Raw genomic sequence first — 20,510 nt, 5'->3', positions numbered from 1 at the left:
TTTTCAATCGGGATCTCAGCAAACACTGCCTCATTGCATGCATCCGTTATGGGTCCGTGGACAAACGAACACCCCCATCACTGTCGAACACTCCCTAAAACACTTCTGTGAGCAAGCCTTTCGAATCGACCTGGCCCGGGTATCCTGATATGCAACTTTTCAGGGAGGTCAGGAACCAATACACACACTCAGTTAGGAAATCAAAGGCTAGCTTTCTCAAACAGAAATTTGCATCCTGTAGCTCTAACTCCAAAAGGTTTGGGACACTATAAAGTCCATGGAGAATAAGAGCACTACCTCCCAGCTGCCCACTGCACTGAGGCTAGGAAACACTCACCACCGATAAATCCATGATAACCGAGAATTTCAATAAGCATTCCTCCTGGCTACCCCAACCCCGGCCAAGAACTCCACACCCCCCGCAGCTACCAAGACTCCCCTGCTTCTCCTTCACCCAAATCCAGATAGCAGATGTTCTGAAAGAGCTGCAAAACCTAGACCTGTACAAATCAGCTGGGCTAGACAATCTGGACCCTCACTTTCTAAAATTATCCACCGCCATTGTCGCAACCCCTATTACTAGTCTGTTCGACCTCTCTTTCGTATTGCCCGAGATTCCTAAAGATTGGAAAGCTGCCGCGGTCATCCCCCTCTTCAAAGGGGGTGACACTCTTGACCCAAACTGTTACAGACCTATATCCATCCTGCCCTGCCTTTCTAAAGTCTTTGAAAGCCAAGTTAACAAACAGATCACTGACCATTTCGAATCCCACCGTACCTTTTCCACTGTGCACTCCGGATTCCGAGCTGGTCACGGGTGTACATCAGCCACACTCAAGGTACTAAACAATATTATAACCGCTGTCGATAAAAGACAGTACTGTGGGGCAGTCTTCATCAACCTGGCCAAGGCTTTCGACCCTGTCAATCACCGTAATTCTTATTGGCAGACTCAACAGCCTTGGTTTCTCAAATTACTGCCTTGCCTGGTTCTCCAACTACTTTTCAGATAGTGTTCAGTGTGTCAAATCGGAGGGCCTGCTGTCCGGTCCTCTGGCAGTCTCTATGGGGGTGCCACAGGGTTCAATTCTCGGGCCGACTCTTTTCTCTGTATATATCAATGATGTTGCTCTTGCTGCAGGCGATTCCCTGATCCACCTCTATGCAGACGACACCATTCTATATACTTCCGGCCCGTCCTTGGACACTGTGCTATCTAACCTCCAAACAAGCTTCAATGCCATACAACACTCCTTTCGTGGCCTCCAACTGCTCTTAAACGCTAGTAAAACCAAATGCATGCTTTTCAACCGTTCGCTGCCTGCACACGCACGCCTGACTAGTATCACCACCCTGGATGGTTCCGACTTTGAATATGTGGACATCTATAAGTACCTAGGTGTCTGGCTAGACTGTAAACTCTCCTTCCAGACTCATATCAAACATCTCCAATCGAAAATCAAATCTAGAGTCGGCTTTCTACTCCGCAACAAAGCCTCCTTCACTCACGCCTCCAAACTTACCCTAGTAAAACTGACTATCCTACCGATCCTCGACTTCGGCGATGTCATTTACAAAATAGCCTCCAACACTCTACTCAGCAAATTGGATGCAGTCCATCACAGTGCCATCCGTTTTGTCACCAAAGCCCCATATACCACCCACCACTGCAACCTGTATGCTCTCGTCGGCTGGCCCTCGCTACATATTCGTAGCCAGACCCACTGGCTCCAGGTCATCTAGAAGTCTTTGCTAAGTAATGCTCCGCTTTATCTCAGCTCACCATAACACCCACCCGTAGCACATGCTCCAGCAGGTCTCTCACTGGTCATCCCCAACACCTCATTTGGCCACCATTCCTTCCAGTTCTCTGCTGCCAATGACTGCAGCTGTACACAGCCCATCTGTAAATAGCCCATCCAACTACCTACCTCATCCCCATGTTGTTTTTATTTACTTTTTTTTGCACACCAGTATTTCTACTTGCACATCATCATCTGCACATCTATCACTTCAGTGTTACTTTGCTAAATTGTAATTACTTCGCTTCTATGACCTATTTTTTGCCTTACCTCCCTACTCCATTCGCACACATTGTATAAAGGTTTTTCTATTGTTGTCACAATCGTCGTAAGGAGCGGACCAAAATGCAGCGTGGTATGTGTTCATGATGATTTTTTTATTAAAGAAAACACTGAATACAGACTATACAAAACAATAAACAAATAACAACCGTGACGCTATAATGAGACCTGGGGCCTGTTGCACAAAACTAGGATAAGGGATTAAGCCAGGATATCTTGGTGATCCTGGCTCAATTGATCCGCAATCCGGTTGCACTAAAGATGGATAGGGGGCAGGAGGATATGTTATGGTATAAATTACCATGGAGATTTATTCTGTGGAGCTAGCCTGCTCCAGACCAGGCTAAATTCCAGGATCTATTTAATCTCATCCCTAATGTCAGTCAGCAGTCACCACAAATGGAAACCAATAGTTATTTCACTGCTCACTATACATTGTTATCACATATAACTAGACCCACTGTTAAACGTTTGTGATCATTAATTTCAATGATTTTGGATAAAAAATGATTTTAGATGATGTTGCTATCATTAGATAATTTACAGTTTCCCATAGACTATAAGGCTATATATAAAATGATTGAATATTAGGGCCACAGAGGGGAAAAAAAACACGTCATAATATTGTAACCAGTTGTTTTAAAGGAGGACAGTTGTTAAAATGACAGATGTGGGGCATTTCGTGAAATTGTACTTCAGTATGGTTTCATAAACAAAGACATGCTGATGTGCCAGAATATTAAGTATCACATTGTCATAAGTATCAAAACTGTAAAAACAATATGTAGCTTTTCTGCAGAAAGAACCAGCCTCATAAATGTATGACTTTATCCTTTTTCTTCAGTGTGGCCCTAGTACTCTGTCATATAAACAAATACACATTCCATATGAATATAAAAACACAATGTGTAACATTATGTTCCTTTATTGAATAAGGACAAAACAAAGCAGGTAAACCATCAGCTCCTTTCGAAACTGAAGTCACAGTGACTCTACAAGATGGAAAGCACAGAATCCAAGCATATTATACAAAATGATACATACACATTCAAAGGTCTGTATATAACACACCCTGCATGTCTGCACACTAAAATAAATGCAGGACAAATCCATACACATCAACTGAACAGACAAATGAATGGATGCAGTAGCCTCCCTGCAGCCTTGTATTACACACAGTATACCGCACAAACATCATAAGAGGCCAAATTCGTCAAAAAACGAACCCAAAAAAACCCAAATTCCTCTGCCACCGCAGGACATATTTAACCAAAATTGAAAGCACACATACTAACTAAAATAATTCAACACATATTGGTCCCTCAGCAGCCGACCACTGTCGTCATCAGGGAAGATTGCCGGATTGTCCCAGTCCATGGCTGGTGGCACTCTGGGGGCCCTCTCCTTCCTCAGGCAGGCCACATTGTGGAGGACAGCACAAGCCACAGTAATATCACATGTCCTAACAGGGCTGACCCTTAATTTGTGAAGGCAGTGAAAGCGTGCCTTCAGGAGGCCAAAGGTCATTTCAACTCTGGCCCTGGTCCTGGCATGGGCATGGTTGTAGGCCTGCTGTGCTTCCTGGGGGTCTGTGAAAGGTGTCAGGAGAAAAGGCTGGCAGCCATACCCCCTGTCTCCCAGCAACACACCAGAGAATTCACCTGTCAACACAAAATCTCATCATTACTACCTCAAACACAGTGATATTCTTGACACAGCCATGATGGTTATAAATAGGGGTTGTGTGGCTTACCTTGTGATAGATTTCAGAGGCCCGAAAGATTCTGGAGTCATGGACTTTGCCACAACATTGCTGATCACACAGTCAGCATTGCAGACCATCTGAAATCATAAGATGAGGAATATTACACCAATCAATGCACATCACTGGCAATGCAGAGTGTTCGTCAATGGACAATATCAAAAAGTTATGTTCACCTGAACATTAATGCTGTGAAAGGATTTCCTATTCACAAAATCGGCCTCATGGGCACCTGAGGGGGCTTTTATCCTTATGTGTGTGCAGTCCACTGCACCAATGACATTGGGGAAACCTGTCACACAAAGTAATGAGTATCCTACTATGTGTTAACAGTTGTCCTGTAATTTGTAGATCCTCTTACCTGCAATCCTATAGAACTCCTCTTTGATGTCACAGAGTCTTCTGTGGCCAGGGAAGGAGATGAAGACATCTGCTAATGCTTTGATAGCCAGACACACACTCCTTATTGTGCGGCAAATTGTGGCCTTGTTCAGCTGTTCTGCATCCCCCACTGAGTACAGGAAGGCTCCACTAGCAAAAAGCGCAAGGCCACACAAACCATTTGCTCCACACTCAGTGCATGGCTCCGTGCAGTGCGGTGCTTAATCCTGGGACCCAGTAGTCTGCATAGATACCTGATGCCATCTGCAGAAAACCTGTATCTTTCATATAGATGGTCATCAGGGAAGGCCAGTGGGTCCAACCGGTCCCTGAAGACCCTTTCTCGCCTGAAGGCTCTCCTCAGCACAAGTGCTTCTTCATCCACAACATCTCGCACGAATGGGCATGCCATTGTCAGAGCAGAAAGGAACACACAATTTTGGGCCTTCATATAGGCTAGTGGCCACACCTGGTGCTGGGGGGGTGGGCAAAAGAGGGCGATGCCTTATAACGATGACTTGGTTGTAGTGATTGCTGGGAAAATAAAAAAAACCTTAGAAAGATGCCACCGTCCTGTGTGCTCACAATAAGAGCTCATATGTCATGGCTCACTTGACTTTACGAGAATATACCTAATTTTTATTTTGAGCTGTGTCATCTTCTTGGAGCTGGGGGAGGAAAGAAAAATAATGATTAATACATTTGTGTTACAGTTAGCATACAGTGTACATTGAAGGCATATCTCACCTCCCTCTCAAGTTTTTTTTTTTCAAGGTCCAGTTTCCTAATTGTCCTCTTTTTTATTTCGGACTCCAGTGCAAGATTTTCCATCTTTTTCTTCTTGTACTGAATGTCTATGTCTGCCAGTTCTATTTGGCGCCGGAGGTGGTTGCCATACAACTTTCTGATAGCTTGTGAGCTCTGTGAACACAATACAATTAGCGCAGCTGGAATTTGGCAGGATGTGGTGTCCTTTTATTAATACGCACTATGTTGCCAGGCTGGTTTTCCCACTGTATAGCATCTGGGTCCTGTAAAATAAATTAGATTTTTTGATTTTGATGAGGACTCCTCACCATTGTAGAGTAAATAGTACTTTCACAGTCTTAACATGATACCTCATGCCTTCTGGAATCCAGAGAGATGGTCTCCTCCTCATCATCGTCGCCATCATGTGCTGTTGCTGCTGCACTGGGGCCTTCACCCTATCACATTTAAATCGGATTCATATTGAAGCTAGTAGACAAGACATGCCAGGCCTACAGTATGCCTTTGATGGAGTACTCACTGGATCAGCATCGTCTGGTGCTTGTGCTGGTGGCTCTAACAGGAACACAGTGCTGCCAGACACTGCAAGGCAATAGGTAAACCAAAGTCAGACAGTCCAAATTGATTCAATATGAATGTGGTTGTATCCCATGTAGAGATGGAAGGACATACCTTGAATGAAGCGGGTGGCATCTTGGGAGGAACCTATGCTCGTCTCTTTCCCCCAGGGATCCCCTCTAAGACGGGCCTGCCTTTATTTAGCTCCAAGGCCATGTCCTCTGCTGGGGTAAGGTCAGCCTTTGGTGACCCACCACCCGTGCCTTGTCTGTGGGTATTCTTTTTCACTGCTAAAACAGTACAGACAATGTGTGAGCAGGCACCTTCTGGGTACAATATATGCTTGTGCTTTGTTAAATATTAGTCAGGGACCATACCATTCTGCAGAATGTTCTTGTATTTGATTTTGACCTGCTGCCATGTCCGTTTTGGCCCGTTCATGTTTAATCTACACACACACACACACACACACACACATTTAATGGAGTCACACTGCAAAAAATTACTTGGTATTTTTGTCTTGTTTTCAGTAAAAATATCAAAAAATTTATCATAGCTTTATACAGTGTGATGGAGTTACTTTACACAATTTCACTCATATCTGCAGTGCATTTCAATTAAAAATTTAACCGTTTCATAATTACAGTACAACTGCATTTTTGGAGATGTGAATTAAATATTTGAATTGTAATGTTTCAGCGGAGCGGTGAGTGTGTAATTGTGCACTACTTACGCATTCAGGCGGTCTGCAATACTTTGCCACGCTTTTTCTCTTTGCTTTATCACTGTGGCGGTGTTGCCTTTCTTCTTAATTATATCTTTTACCTCCTCGTATGCCTCCATGAGGATTTGTGCTTCCGACGGGGAAAAGTACGCGGCTCTAGTTGCCATGGTAAATCAGTTAATCTGTGATCTGTGGCGGGGTCTATTTGAGTGAGCCGTGAGCGCGCACCTATCCAGGATTGGTTTCACCTGGCTTAATGAATCCGTGTCTGCTCATCCTGGCTTGGTCTTTGTGCAACCAATTAAGCCTGGACGCACATGTTTTGGCTTCATTGAGCTCAGCTGAGTCATTTATCCCGGATGTCTTAATTCTACTTTTGTGCAACAGGCCCCTGTGCTGACACAAGCAACTAACATAGACAATCACCCACAACCCAAAATGACAAAACAGGCTCCCGAAATATGGCTCCCAATCAGAGACAATGACTAACACCTGCCTCTGATTGAGAACCATATCAGGTCAAACGCAGAAACAGACAAACTGGACATCCAACATAGAATGCCCACTCAGATCAAACAAAACATAGAAACATACAAAGCGAACTATGGTCAGGGTGTGACAATTGTGTTATTGACTGTACTTTTGTTTATCCCATGTGTAACTCTGTGTTGTTTATTGTCACACCGCTTTGCTTTATCTTGGCCAGTTCGCAGTTGTAAATGAGAACTTGTTCTCAACTGGCCTACCTGCTTAAATAAAGGTGAAATAAAAAATACATGTAAGAATGTAAAAAATAAGGATGGTCCATTTGGCTTTAATTATTGACTGGTTCTTGTAAAGACAGTTGTGTATTGGTTGTACTTGCATTGTTTTAGCAAGTAACTTGGTCTAATGTCTCTATATGAAAGGGATATAATATCCTTTTCATACACAGACCAGATTCCCACAAATTTACCATGGCTGCTTTTTTTTATGTCTGTTTTTTCGTATATCTGATACCAGTACCCATTTCAGACAAAATACATGGTATATTACCTTTCAAACAGACCCTTATTTACCACTTTCTTGCAGGTATATCCCTTTTATGGTTGTTAAACCATGGGGCTGTTTACATTTCAAAGTAGGGAGATGTTTTTTAGCAACAAAACCGAAAAGGTTCTCTCAGATTGTCGACAACATAAAGTATATTTTGTATCCAATGTTTATTGAAAACATTCCTACATTTGCACAATGAGCACTTGTCTCTCAAATACATAGTTACAGTTGTTGGTTTGCTAGCTAGAGAATTTTTGCCATATTAGCAAAGACGTTAAAACAAGACATGGTATCAAGAACAAGATAAAACTAGCTGAAACGCGAGCCACCTACGATTCCCCACATTGCAGCTCTTTGTCACTAGATAGAGTTGGGCCGGTAACCCGAAAGGATGGTGGAACGAATCCCTGAGTTGACTAGGTAAAATCTGCCGTTCTGCCCCTGAACAACACAGTTCCCCGGTAGGCCGTCATTGTAAATAAGAATTTGTTCAAAACTGACTTGCCTAGTAAAATGTGAGAACGTTTACATGCACCGTAATAATTCGATATTAAACTGATTATGGAAGTAGGGAGATTATGCAATAGTCATGTAGACACTTTACTCTGCTGATCTTAATCGAAGTAAACATACACTTATTTAAACACCTGGTTTTCTGAGCAATCGTTCACATTATTAGAAGATCTAAACCCCTTAATTGGCAGTGTATTTGATCTGTGCGAGTGAAGTGATTTAGGAACAACTGATTGTATGCGCTCGAGTAGTTCTATATGTCCGAACTCGGAATCAAATACGTTGAACAGCATAACTTCTGTCCCCTCGCCCCTACCCGGGCTCGAACCAGATACCCTCTGCACACACAGACAACTGAAACCCACGAAGCATCGTTACCCATCGCTCCACAAAAGCTGCGGCCCTTGCAAAGCAAGGAAACGCTATTAGCTCGCACCACCGCTAACTAGCTAGCCATTTCATATACATATACTTACATATGCTTCACAAAAATAACATGCTTGCTGTAGTATAAAGTTTATTTTGATTGTCTGCATTTATTAGAGTAGCCAGATTTCAGATGTATATATGTAAACAGGATTATTAGCGACATATGTTTTCCTAAAACGTGCAATACCTGTTAACATTTTAATCTAACTAGTCGTTGTGTACACGTCTCCTCGCCCCTACCTGGGCTCGAAGCATCAGTACCCATCGCTCCACAAAAGCCGTCCCTCCCCGTTTCGTTCTGTTTGCTTCCGTTTAAGAAACGTTTTTGCAACAAAATCGGCGTAATGAATACGTCCCACCAAACGCTGGACCATGACGTCATCAAAGAAGGACATCGGGCGATCTCGCAATCGTAAACAAAAGGAAATTTTAACCTTGCAGTTTTTCTACTACTGGAAAGTCTCTCCGCACATAGACCTTTGCGTAAACAGCTAGCGACATTGTCATAATATTACAGGGCGAAAACATGGTGGATATACGCACAGGTGAATATGCCTTTTGAATCTACACAATGACCGATATTGATTTTATTCTTTGTGTTCACATCTAACATGTTTTTTTTAGCTGTACCGTCAGAGTCCTTAAATAAAAGCTCCTCTGTGATTACATTAATAAACAAGAAGCACCAGCCCAATGAGACCCAGTGTAAAAATAGCCGGTATATCACTAGACACGATTCAGGTGAGAGAACATGTGAAATGAAAACCTTTATAAACACCTATTAAATAAAGTAACCCGTAAAAAAAAAGATTGCAGTAAAAGTGCAGTAATTGCAGTTAACTGTGGTATTTTGGACGCAATAACTGTAGAATATACTGCAGTTATGCTGCAAAACTACTGCAGTAATTTTTTGGGGATGCAGTATTTGCAGCATACTGCAGTTATACTGCAATCTTTTTTCGTAAGGGAATTTACCTTATTTCGAGTAATATGTTGATATTTGCTGCTTGTGTGATTAGGGTTAGATGACACTTCAGATGATGAACCCTTGACAAAGTTGGAGAGACTTCCCAGACCTAAAAAAGCCACTGTACAATCAAAGGGGCAAGGGACTACTTATATCAAAAGAGGAACAGGTAAAGGCATCCAGAAGACAAAGAACAAGATCGTAGGTGAGAACCTCTCTCAAGCCTCTCTGTCCTGAATACTGTAAAATACACACACACTACTACTATTCTGAATGGATGAATGGAAGGCGGCATCAATTTGTTTGGTCTTTGTTGTAATTCTAGGTTCAACCCAGGATGAGGACTCCTATGACAGCTCAGACAATGAACCCTTGATAAAGATGGTTAAAAAGACATCGTTGCCATTCAAAAAAAGACCCTTCAACACAGCCAGAGAGGTTAACGATGTGAAGGGCAGAAATAACGTCCAGAACACTCATAACATATGCACAGGTGAGACTAGTTCCTCAATTCTTGTATCAAGGCCATATTTCTAAGCAACAGGACAGTTTTGCTAGCACAGACTGGAATATGTTCTGAGATTCATTCGATGGTATAGAGGAGTGTACCACATCAGTCACCGGCTTCATTAATAAGTGCATCGACGACGTTGTCGCCATAGTGACCTTACGTACATATCCCAACCACAAGCAACTTCCGCCCTGAGCTAAAGACTAGAGCTGCCGCTTTCAACGAGCAGGACACTAATCCAGACACTTATAAGAAATCTTGCTACGCCCTCTGACGAACAATCAAACAGAAAAGCGTCGATACAGGACTAAGCTTGAATCCTACTACACCGGCTCTGATGCTTGTCGGATGTGGTAGGGCTTGCAAACTGTCATAAATTACAAAAGGAAAATCCAGCCGAGACCTGCCCAGTGACGCAATCCTACCAGACGAGCTGCTGAGAAAGGACGACTCATAATAATGGCCGGAACGGAGCGAATGGAATGGCATCAAACACATGTTTGATGTACAGTGCCTCATGAAAGTATTCAGACCCCTTGACTTTTTCCACATTTTGTTACAGCCTTAGTCTACAATTGATTAAATTGTTTTGTCTTCAATCTACACACAATACCCCATAATGACAAATAAAAACCGGGAATATGACATTTACATAAGTATTCAGACCCTTTACTCAGTACTTTGTTGAAGCGCCTTTGGCAGCGATTACAGCATTGAGTCTCTTAGGTGTGACGCTACAAGCTTGGCACACCTGTATTTGGGAAGTTTCTCCCATTCTCTGCAGATCCTCTCAAGCTCTGTAAGGTTGGATGGGGAGGGTCGCGACACAGCTATTTTCAAGTCTGGCACTGGCTGGGCCACTCAAGAACATTCAGCTACTTGTCCCAAAGCCACTCCAGCATTGTCTTGGCTGTGTGCTTCGAGTCGTTGTCCTGTTGGAAAGTGAACTTTCGCCCCAGCCTGAGGTCCTGAGCACTCTGGAGCAGGTTTTTATCAAGAATAACTGTGTACTTTGCTCCATTCATCTTTGCCTTGATCCTGACTAGTCTCCCTGCCCCTGCCACTGAAAAACATCCCCACAACATGATGCTGCCACCAGCATGCTTCACCGTAGGGATGGTGCCAGGTTTCCTCCAGATGTGACACTTGGCATTCAGGCCAAATAGTTAAATCTTGGTTTCATCAGACCAGGGAATCTTGTTTCTCATGATCTGAGAATCTTTAGGTGTCTTTTGGCACCTACTCCAAGCGGCATGCCATGTGTGTTTTACTGAGGAGTGGCTTCCGTCTGGCCACTCTCAACCATAAAATCATGATTGGGGAAGTGAGGCAGAGATGGTTGTCCTTCTGGAAGGTTCTCCCATCTCCACAGAGGAACTGGAGCTCTGTCAGAGTGACCATCGGGTTCTTGGTCACCTCTCTGACCAAAGCCCTTCTCCCCCGATTGCTCAGTTTGGCCGGGCAGTCCAGCTCTAGGAAGTCTTGGTGGTTCCAAACGTCTTCCATTTAAGAATAATGGAGGCCACTGTGTTCTTGGACCTTCAATGCTGTAGACGTTTTTTGGTACCCTTCCCCAGATCTGTTTCTCGACACAGTCCTGTCTCTAGGCTCTACGGACAATTCCTTCGACCTTATGGCTTGGTTTTTTGATCTGACATGCAGTCAACTGTGGGACCTTATATAGACAGGTGTGGGCCTTTCCAAATTATGTCCAATCAATTGAATTTACCACAGGTGGACTCCAATCAAGTTGCAGAAACATCAAGGATGATCAATGGAAACAGGATGCACCTGAGCTCAATGTCTAGTCTCATAGCAAAGGGTCTGAAAAATAAATGGAAATAAGGTGTATATATATTTTAATACAATTGGAAACATTCTAAAAACCTGTTTTTGCTTGGTATTGTGTGTAGATTGCTGAGGATTTTTTTATTTATTTAATCCATAAGATAACAAATTGTGTAAAAAGTCAAAGGGTCTGAATACTTTCCGAAGGCACTGTATTTGATACCATTCTAATCATACTGCTCCATTGGTGTCCCTATCACTAAGAACCATGGACGATCTTGAAGGATTTGTCATGGGCCCTCAATCCTCAAAAAGTTATACAGCTGCACCATTGAGAGCATTTTGACTGGCCGCATCACTGCTTGGTGTGGCAACTGCTTGGGTTCCGACTGCAAGGCGCTATAGACAGTAGTGGGTACGGGCCAGTACATCACTGGGACCGAACTCCCTGCCTTCCAGGACTTCTATACCAGGGGGTGTCAGAGGAAGGCTCTAACTATTGTCAGACTCCAGCCATAGACTGTTCTCTCTGCTACCGCACAGCAATTAGTATTGGAGCACCAAGTCTTGGACCAACAGTCACCTGAACAGCTTCTACCCCATGCCATAAGACTGTTAAAGGGTTAATAAAATGGCCAACCGGAATATTTACATTGACACCCTTTATTTATTTATCTTTTATTTAGTAAATAATTGTCTTACATTTTTAACTCTGCATGGGCTCGTAAGTAAGCATTGCACTGTGAAGTCTACACATGTTGTATGCAACGCATTATACCAATAAAATTGGATTTGATTCATGTACTAAATGGCTTTAGCGGGGAATAAAATTGCTTTTCCTGTTCATCTTATTGTCTATTTAACCAGACTCATCAGGTGACAGCTCCGATAATGTGCCACTGATCAAGATATTAGACAAGCTGAAGACACAAACCCGAACAAAGACACTCCCTACAACACCCAGTAAAGTTCTTAAAAACCACAACAGGAGTATAGTTGAGAACACCCAGCATCTCTTGTCTCTATACTTTCACTATGGCATAATATGTCTGACAGTTGTATCATTGATTCCAATCCAATAGTCTTGTTTTCTCATTACATGGCCAGAATCCTCCGATGACAGCTCAGAGGATGAACCATTGATTAATCTAACCAGGTCTCCATCTAAAGACACTGTGAGGACAATACTGAAGAGCTGTGTTGCTAAAGAATCCAACAGCAACAACTGTAGTCAAAGAAAAGGCAAAACCAGCAGAGGTAAACTATCCTACAGAGCACATTTTTACAAATATTGCTGAGTATGTATGCTGACAGATCATTTTGGATGGGTCTCTAATGTTTTTCCTTTATCTTGTTTGAATTGTCAGAGGAAGACGTGCATTCTGATTCTGATGACGAGCCCTTAATTAGCCTAGGTAAAAAGCCTCTTAAAGCTGTAATGAAGACCACGACACCAGCGAAGAAGAGTGTGCCAGGAAAGACAAACAAAGCAGTCAACAGATGGAGCACCAACATTGTTCAAAGCACAAGTGAAGGTGACAATAATTTTTGAGCACATGTCGAAGCATGGATTTAAAACCATCCAAAATACACTCTAGAAGATTAGGTTGAGTCTTGTTATGCAACGGTTGATTTGTATTGCTTTATCAGGGTCTGTGGATGATAGATTAGATGATGAGCTGTTGATCAAGAAGATGGTGAGGAATCCATCAATGAAGACCCTGATGGTTATTCTGGAGAGGTGTGAAACTAAAGAAGCCTTGGAAGATTACTATAGAGCCAATGTGGGAAACGCTGGCGAAAGAAGTGCAGGTAAGAATTCCACTTATTGTATATTTCCCTTCCCATTTGGATTATCTTTGACATAGTCGAGAGCTGCACTGTTTGATAAATCACATTGGAATCTGTCGGTGTATACCTATTATGCAGTACTCATAGTTTTTTTGTGTATTTATTTGGAAGAGGAGCACTCTGATGATTAACTCTTGTTAAATAAAGATGGTCACGAATCCCCCTCATTCTTCACCAGAAGCTATGGCAGAGAAGAGAAATCAGTCACAAGACTGTTCTGACGATGAACCTTTGATAAAGATGGTTGGAAACCCAGAGTCATGATTATGGACTTGTATAGATATCGGAATAGTACTTCATTTTAGGATTTTTTAAAATTGTACCTTTATTTAACTAGGCAAGTCAGTTAAGAACAAATCCTTATTTTCAATGACGGCCTAGGAACAGTAGGTTAACTGCCTGTTCAGGGACAGAACGGCAGATTTGTACCTTGTCATCTCAGGGGTTTGAACTTGCAACCTTCTGGTTACTAGTCCAACACTCTAACTACAATGCATTACAGCATTCAGTAACAAACTTGTCGAAGATGGCACAATAGTTACTGACACAACCACTTTTTTTCTTGATTGAGTTTACTGTGTTATGGTGAAAATAAACGTGTGTTGTCTAACTATTAGGCGATTTGGGACAACTATTTTCATTTTTTAACCTGTTTTTCTAACTTATTTATTTTTGTATCATGTTTACCACATGGACGCTCGTGGTAGCATGTTTTATAGTATATTTATGGCCATGCAAAAGTTCAACAATAGGCCTGATTATTTTTAATTGTTGCCAATTATGGGTCTCCAGCTTAATGAATTAGAGTACATTTGTGATTAATAGGGAGGAGTCAGGTACTCAATTTCCTTTGACTGGAATGTACCATCAAATAGGGAGCAGTGCTATTCATTTTCAAACACTGAAACTGTAATGTGCTTGTTACAGTCCACACGTAATTTTGTAAAATTATGTTATAAAAAAAATATTAATTAATTGTTTTTACAATTTTAATTAAAGTACAGAAGTTTCCCATTTGTCTTAGTCATCAACAAAAAACACACCTTCACTTCTATGGGAGATATTAAATTGGCAAAGGATTTCAGCTTCTAAACTGAGACGTCTGTAAAATGAGGCTTTTTTTGCAACTCTACCGAGAAGGCCAGCATTCCAGGGGTCGCCTCTTCACTGTTGATGTTGAGACTGGTGTTTTGCGGGTACTATTTAATGAAGCTGCCAGTTGAGGACTTGTGAGGCGTCTGTTTCTCAAACTAGACACTAATATACTTGTCCTCTTGCTCAGTTGTGCACCGGGGCCTCCCATTCCTCTTTCTATTCTGGTTAGAGCCAGTTTGCACTGTTCTGTGAACGGAGTAGTACACAGCGTTGAACGAGATCTTCAGTTTCTTGGCAATTTCTCACATGGAATAGCCTTCATTTCTCAGAACAAGAATAGACTGACGAGTTTCAAAAGTTTCTGGCCATTTTGAGCCTGTAATTGAACCCACAAATGCTTATGCTCCAGATACTCAACTAGTTTAATGAAGGCCAGTTGTATAGCTTTAATCAGAACAACAGTTTTCAGCTGTGCTAACATAATTGCAAAAGGGTTCTCTAGCATTAACTCCTGAACAGCTAATCAAATAGCTACACAGACTATTTGCATTGCCCCCCGCCCCCTTCCACGCTGCTTCTACTCTCTGTTATTATCTATGCATAGTCACTTTAATAACCCTACCTGCATGTACATAATTACCTCAACACCAGTGCCCACGCACATTGACACATTGACTCTGTACCGGTACCCCCTGTATATAGCCCCGTTATTGTTATTTTCTGCTGCTCTTTAATTATTTGTTATTCTTATCTCTTACTTTTTTGGGGAGGGTATTTTCTTAAAACGGAATTGTTGGTTAAGGGCTTGTAAGTAAGCATTTCACTGTAAGGTACCTGTTGTATTCGGCGCATGTGACAAATAAAATTTGATTTAATGCCATAATATACAGTGCATTCGGAAGTATTCAGACCCCTTGACCATTTCCACATTTTGTTTGCCTTATTCTAAAATTGATTTTTAATAAAGTCCCTCAATCTACTCAGAATACCCCAAAATGCAAAGTGAAAAGTATTTTTTTGCCATTTTTGGCAAAATATTAAAAAAGCAAAAACAGAAATGACCTATATACATACAGTTGAAGTCAGAAGTTTACATACACTTAGGTTGGAGTCATTAAAATCAGTTTTTCAAACACTCCACAAATTTCTTGTTAACTATAGTTTTGGCAAGTCAGTTATGACTTCTACTTTGTGAATGACAAGTAATTTTTCCAACAATTGTTTACGGATAGATTATTTAACTTGTAATTCACTGTATCACAATTCCAGTGGGTCAGAAGTTTACATACATTAAGTTGACTGTGCCTTTTAACAGCTTGGAAAATTCCAGAAAATAATGCCATGGTTTTAGAAGCTTCTGATTGGCTAATTGACATAATTTGAGTCAATTGGAGGTGTACATGTGGATGTATTTCAAGGCCTACCTTCAAACTCAGTGCCTCTTTGCTTGACATCACGGGGAAATCTGCCAAGACCTCAGAAACAAAATTGTTGACCTCCACAAGGCTGGTTCATCCTTGGGAGCAATTTCCAAATGCCTGAAGATACCACGTTCATCTGTACAAACAATAGTTTTTCTTAATAGCTTCTACCCCCAAGCCGTAAGACTGCTAATCAGCTAATCAAATGGCTACCCGGACTATTTCCATTGACCCCCCCACCCCCTCTTTTTTTCCACACTGCTGCTCCTTGCTGTTTATTATCTATTATCCATGCATAATTACTTTACCCCTACCTACATGTACATATTACCTCAGTTACCTTGACTAACCTGTACCCCCGCACATCGACTCGGTATCGGTAGCCATGTATATAGCCTCGTTATTGTATTGGTGCTCATATTAAAAAAAAAACTTTTGTCTATTTAGTAAATATTTTTCATAACTGCATTGTTGATTAAAGGGCATGTAAGTATTTCACGGTAAGGTCTACACTTGTTGTATTCTGCGCATGTGACAAATAAAATTGGATTTGATGTCAAGGCTTAATTCTTGTGACATCAATAAAGGATCTTAGTTTTCACCTGGTCAGTTTTTCATGGAAAGAGACCTAATATTTTGTACATTCAGCACAGGAGGTTGGTGGCACCTTAATTGGAGAGAATGGACTTGTGGTAATGGCTGGGCGGAATTGGTGGAATGGTATCAAATACAGCAAACATGACAGTCCATCACTTCGTTTCATCCATTATTATGAGCCATCCTCCCCTCAGCAGCCTCCACTGACACTCATTGTATGTCAGGTGTGGATGTGCCATGCCAGAAGGGTTTTCCCCAGGTGAATGAACAATGAGGATATTTACTGCAATTTTTTTGTGAGAACCTATGTCCAAATGGTCCAGACAGGCTTGATGCTAACTAGTGCCTGCTAAACGTGGTTTCTTTCATTTAATTACATTGTGAAAGATGTCTTCAATGATCACACATGGGATAGCATTACATTTCTAAGTCAATTTTAATGGGTTGTGCAAGTTTGTGAAATCAGTGTAATGTACTATAATTTACAATACTGTACCATACTATATTCAAAGGCAATTTTGAAACATGTATCTTACATTTTTTTTGATTTTGGAGTAACTGGTTGTTAAAAATAACTAAATTGAGAATATCATTATTTTGTGTTTGTGATTAAACTAATTTCACAGATCAATTGTTCTGTGGTGAAAGATGTCTACAAACAAAATTAATGCTCAATGAAAGCTTTTGAATGTAAGACTGGCTGTGTTAAGTGTTACCAGTTTGGAGTGTTGTACTAAGAGTTTTGAAAATTCATCAAACTTGTGAAAATAGGATCAAAACGATATAAAAACCTGTAATGAAACATGTCCAAATAGTTTGTATTCTCCTCAACGTAGCTCCCCAGCAACTGTTCAATCCATACACTGTGTCGTGTCTCTGACTTTAATGTGATGACAAGCTATTTTGTTTGATTGATTACGTGATTGAATTAAACCATGCAACAATTAACTCGTTAATAACCTGGAGCAGCACGGAAGAGTTCGTTTATATAGCGCGGTTACTTAAAGACCCCCAGATCTTTTGTCAATAGTAGTCAGTCATTAATTATTATTTACCTAATATCAGTCTCATCTGAACGTCGTAAAATTATTGGTTATCTGCACGAACCCAGCCTTTACTATGAATCATCCATACACAAGTTGGCTCAATTGTTTATTTAACTAATAAAACAATTACAGAATATACAATACATTAGAGTAAATACCGTCCCCAATGGACAAAACAAAAAACAATTGTTATAACACGACAGATTCAGAGTGGAAGGGGGGGGGGGGTGTTGTTGGAAGGAAGACTAAGAAATGGGTCTCTATCGGACATGGGAAGCTATTCTCATATAAATACATATGCCACTAACGATCGATCGTTCGGAGAAAGGTAATGCATTGCATTTACGTGAAGCTGGCTTCGATAGTTGAGCTGGTGGTGTGAGGCTCTGGTTTGCCCAGTCGAGGTTACCATTGTCCTTTGTAGATTCTACCGGATCGTCTTAGAGTGAGATGTGATTTTCTGCGTCGGTTAATGTTCTTACTAGATTTGCTACCTTTGCAGCTGCAGTCTGTTAGACTGTAATCTTGGACACACTTGTTCTTGAGTGATCAATAGTTCAGAGTTCATACCATTTCACGTGTGGCGCAAGGTCTCACGTTTTCTGGCCTGTAGAGTTGAAATTAGAATTAGCCCTTTTTAAACAAGTGACTTTTCGTCACGGGGTCTTTTATTCTAGAGTGGAAAAGGGGTTGGTTCATTATTTCTAACCAATTTCTACTCACTTGGGCGGGGCCTTCATTGAAAGGGCTAGCGTCATGACAACTGATATACACAGTGCAAGTGCGGTACTTTATTTGCATACCCCACAAACACAGGTTTCAGATGAGATGTACTGTATGATGGAAACATTTAGTTTAATAAAAAATAAAACACTAGGATTCTATGAATAGGATATTGGTCATGAAAATAACATTTTAGGTTCAATAAGTGCTTTACAGGGTTAACCATATTGTTTACAGTTTTTATTTTTACTTTCTCTTTCAGATACACATTTTTAGATCATCAACAATAATTTTCTGTACTCATTTTAAATGCTTGTCCTTCCTCGTAGGACATATTACACATCATTAATAAATATCACTTTGGCTCATAATCCCAGCGACATCATAGATTGCTAGACTGTGTTCCCAACAACGTGGCCTCTGCTCTCCTGTGTTTCTGTAGTGTGACCTGTAGCTGCCAGTATCTGAGGTAGATCCACATCAGACTACCGTTCTTGCGCTTGTCAGTGTTCAGGTACTGTGCACAGTTGCGGTCATTTTTAAAGATGTCCTTGAGGCCGGCCTCCATATCCAGCTGGGCGAGAGCCCGTTCTCTGCCAGCTCTGACCAGCAAGTCCTTCTCCATTTCCAGCCTCTTCTCCCGGGGCACCAGGATGCTGCAGAAGGCCCCCTGCCTCTCCGCCAGACCCTCCTCCACCTCCCTCAGAGCAGCTATGGCTCCCCGGTGCCACTCGCTCTCCCTCTCCAGAGCCGTGTGGAGGAGGGCCCCAGCTCCGCCAGCCTGCAGCAGTCGGCTCTTCTCGCCAGTCAGGGCCTCCCGCTCCTGGCTGAGCCTCCTGCGTTCCTCCATCAGCTGCTGGCCCTGGGAGGCTATGGCCTGGCGGTAGCCCTGCACGCGGTTCTTCTCCTTCTCCAGTTCCAGCTCCAGGTGGACCGTCTCCCGTCGGTTCTCTCTCAGCGTGTCCTTGTACTTCAGCTCCATGTCATCACGGATGGCCTGCATGCTCTTGTCAAACTTTTCTTTCACCTCCAACACTTCCCTCTGTGACTCTCTGGACCATATCCACCCTGAAAGATGTTTGCATTTAGCTTGCTGTCTACCTGTGCCTTACAAGTTGTGGATGCACAATGTTGCCACTTACTTAGACCTTATCTTACCAAATGAAAGTAAGGAAAGTTTGTCATCAGACATGCCAATCTTGGATTTCAGGATGAACATCGAGAGTTAATGCATATGGTAAGACATCAACAGTATAGTACATTTTCATTGGCCTAAAATGTATGTATGTAAACTGAGCACAGTGGCCCTCTGATTGCCCAGTAATGCAGTCAGTAACATTGTTATTATGTCTAGTCATAACAAGCAACATGCTCTGTGCTTCCGAAGTCTTGAGCAGGCAACTTGTGTAATACAGTACTTACGAAAGGCAGCGAGACCGATCATTGGCACCAGTAGGGCATAGTTCCACTTGTTCCCATCGCTGCCACCACCACCCCCCCTCTGCTCTGGCCTGATGTTCCATTCCTGGGGGTCATTCAGGTTGTTCATCTGGCCTGCAGAGGTAGCACAAATTGAATGAGTGACATATCTGCATATTAATAATGTGCATGAACTGCTCACAATCTGGGCTAAACTGCACTGGTGAAAACAAACCAATAAATTATTTATTGACGAATTTATTGATTGAATTTAAATATGGGGTATTACAAATGACCATATTCGTCATGATTCTGAAGGGTGCGTTTCTACTGTTCCTACTTACTATCTACATGAACTACAAGTTGATAGAAAGGGCTCTATGGTTGACTGTCAAACTGGAGTTTTTTATAAGCTTGAATCAGAGCTAGTTTGTTAGCTAACTAGCTTTATTTACTGATCTTGGATCGATGCATTCTGAATTCTGTTCCGTTCAAACCAACTTAGTTAATAGGACCTGATACATAACCTGCAGAAAGTGTTCGCTACCAAAAGGAAAGCATGGTTTAAGTAATATTGCAGATACCTTCTGTTAAAGAATGATTACGTCTCTTCAATCGAACTGCATTCGTCTCTCTTCCGGGTTAAACATAGCGTAATTTCCCAAACTAGACTTTGCAGAGGTGAGTTACATTTGAGTCAATTCAGATATTGTCAATATAATGGGGTAAACCGAATTATGAGTTGTGAAATATCAAAACAGTAATAAAGAAAGTTATTTGATGATTTAATAAATATATAAATGAGGACTATTTATTTTCCTTTTGAGATGGTATGCTC

General features: G+C 41.7%; 2 protein-coding genes and 1 long non-coding RNA gene across 7 annotated transcripts; 1 reads left to right on the top strand and 2 right to left on the bottom strand.

The window, feature by feature from the left end:
• Positions 1–2,982: 2,982 nt before the first annotated feature.
• On the bottom strand, positions 2,983–5,745 carry LOC135549705 (uncharacterized). The gene is made up of 8 exons (XR_010457005.1): positions 5,668–5,745; positions 5,516–5,577; positions 5,346–5,432; positions 4,975–5,258; positions 4,860–4,895; positions 4,208–4,761; positions 3,838–3,926; positions 2,983–3,745 (listed from the first exon to the last, which is right to left on the bottom strand). It is a non-coding gene; the product is annotated as an uncharacterized LOC135549705 (long non-coding RNA).
• A 2,779-nt stretch (positions 5,746–8,524) lies between these two features.
• Positions 8,525–17,178, top strand: LOC135549703 (nucleolar protein dao-5-like). 5 transcript variants are annotated; one of them, XM_064979928.1, is made up of 9 exons: positions 8,525–8,799; positions 8,879–8,995; positions 9,274–9,426; positions 9,547–9,714; positions 12,388–12,483; positions 12,628–12,777; positions 12,888–13,055; positions 13,171–13,332; positions 13,553–17,178. In XM_064979928.1, the coding sequence occupies exons 1-9, from the start codon at positions 8,781–8,783 to the stop codon at positions 13,633–13,635; spliced, it is 1,116 nt and encodes a 371-aa protein (XP_064836000.1). In that variant the 5' UTR covers positions 8,525–8,780; the 3' UTR covers positions 13,636–17,178. The 5 variants fall into 5 exon arrangements, with proteins under 5 accessions (XP_064836000.1, XP_064835999.1, XP_064836001.1 ...); XM_064979927.1 differs by having other exon boundaries at positions 13,550–17,178; XM_064979929.1 differs by having other exon boundaries at positions 13,519–17,178.
• A 445-nt stretch (positions 17,179–17,623) lies between these two features.
• On the bottom strand, positions 17,624–20,508 carry ccdc127b (coiled-coil domain containing 127b). Its single transcript, XM_064979926.1, has 3 exons — positions 20,257–20,508; positions 19,676–19,807; positions 17,624–19,321 (listed from the first exon to the last, which is right to left on the bottom strand). Exons 2-3 carry the CDS (start codon positions 19,800–19,802, stop codon positions 18,636–18,638), a joined length of 813 nt encoding a protein of 270 aa, XP_064835998.1. The 5' UTR covers positions 19,803–19,807; positions 20,257–20,508; the 3' UTR covers positions 17,624–18,635.
• Positions 20,509–20,510: the final 2 nt, after the last annotated feature.

Source organism: Oncorhynchus masou, chromosome 12 (assembly GCF_036934945.1).
Source record: "Oncorhynchus masou masou isolate Uvic2021 chromosome 12, UVic_Omas_1.1, whole genome shotgun sequence".
NCBI classification, from domain to species: domain Eukaryota; kingdom Metazoa; phylum Chordata; class Actinopteri; order Salmoniformes; family Salmonidae; genus Oncorhynchus; species Oncorhynchus masou.
This window is presented reverse-complemented; position numbering and strand designations above follow the sequence as displayed.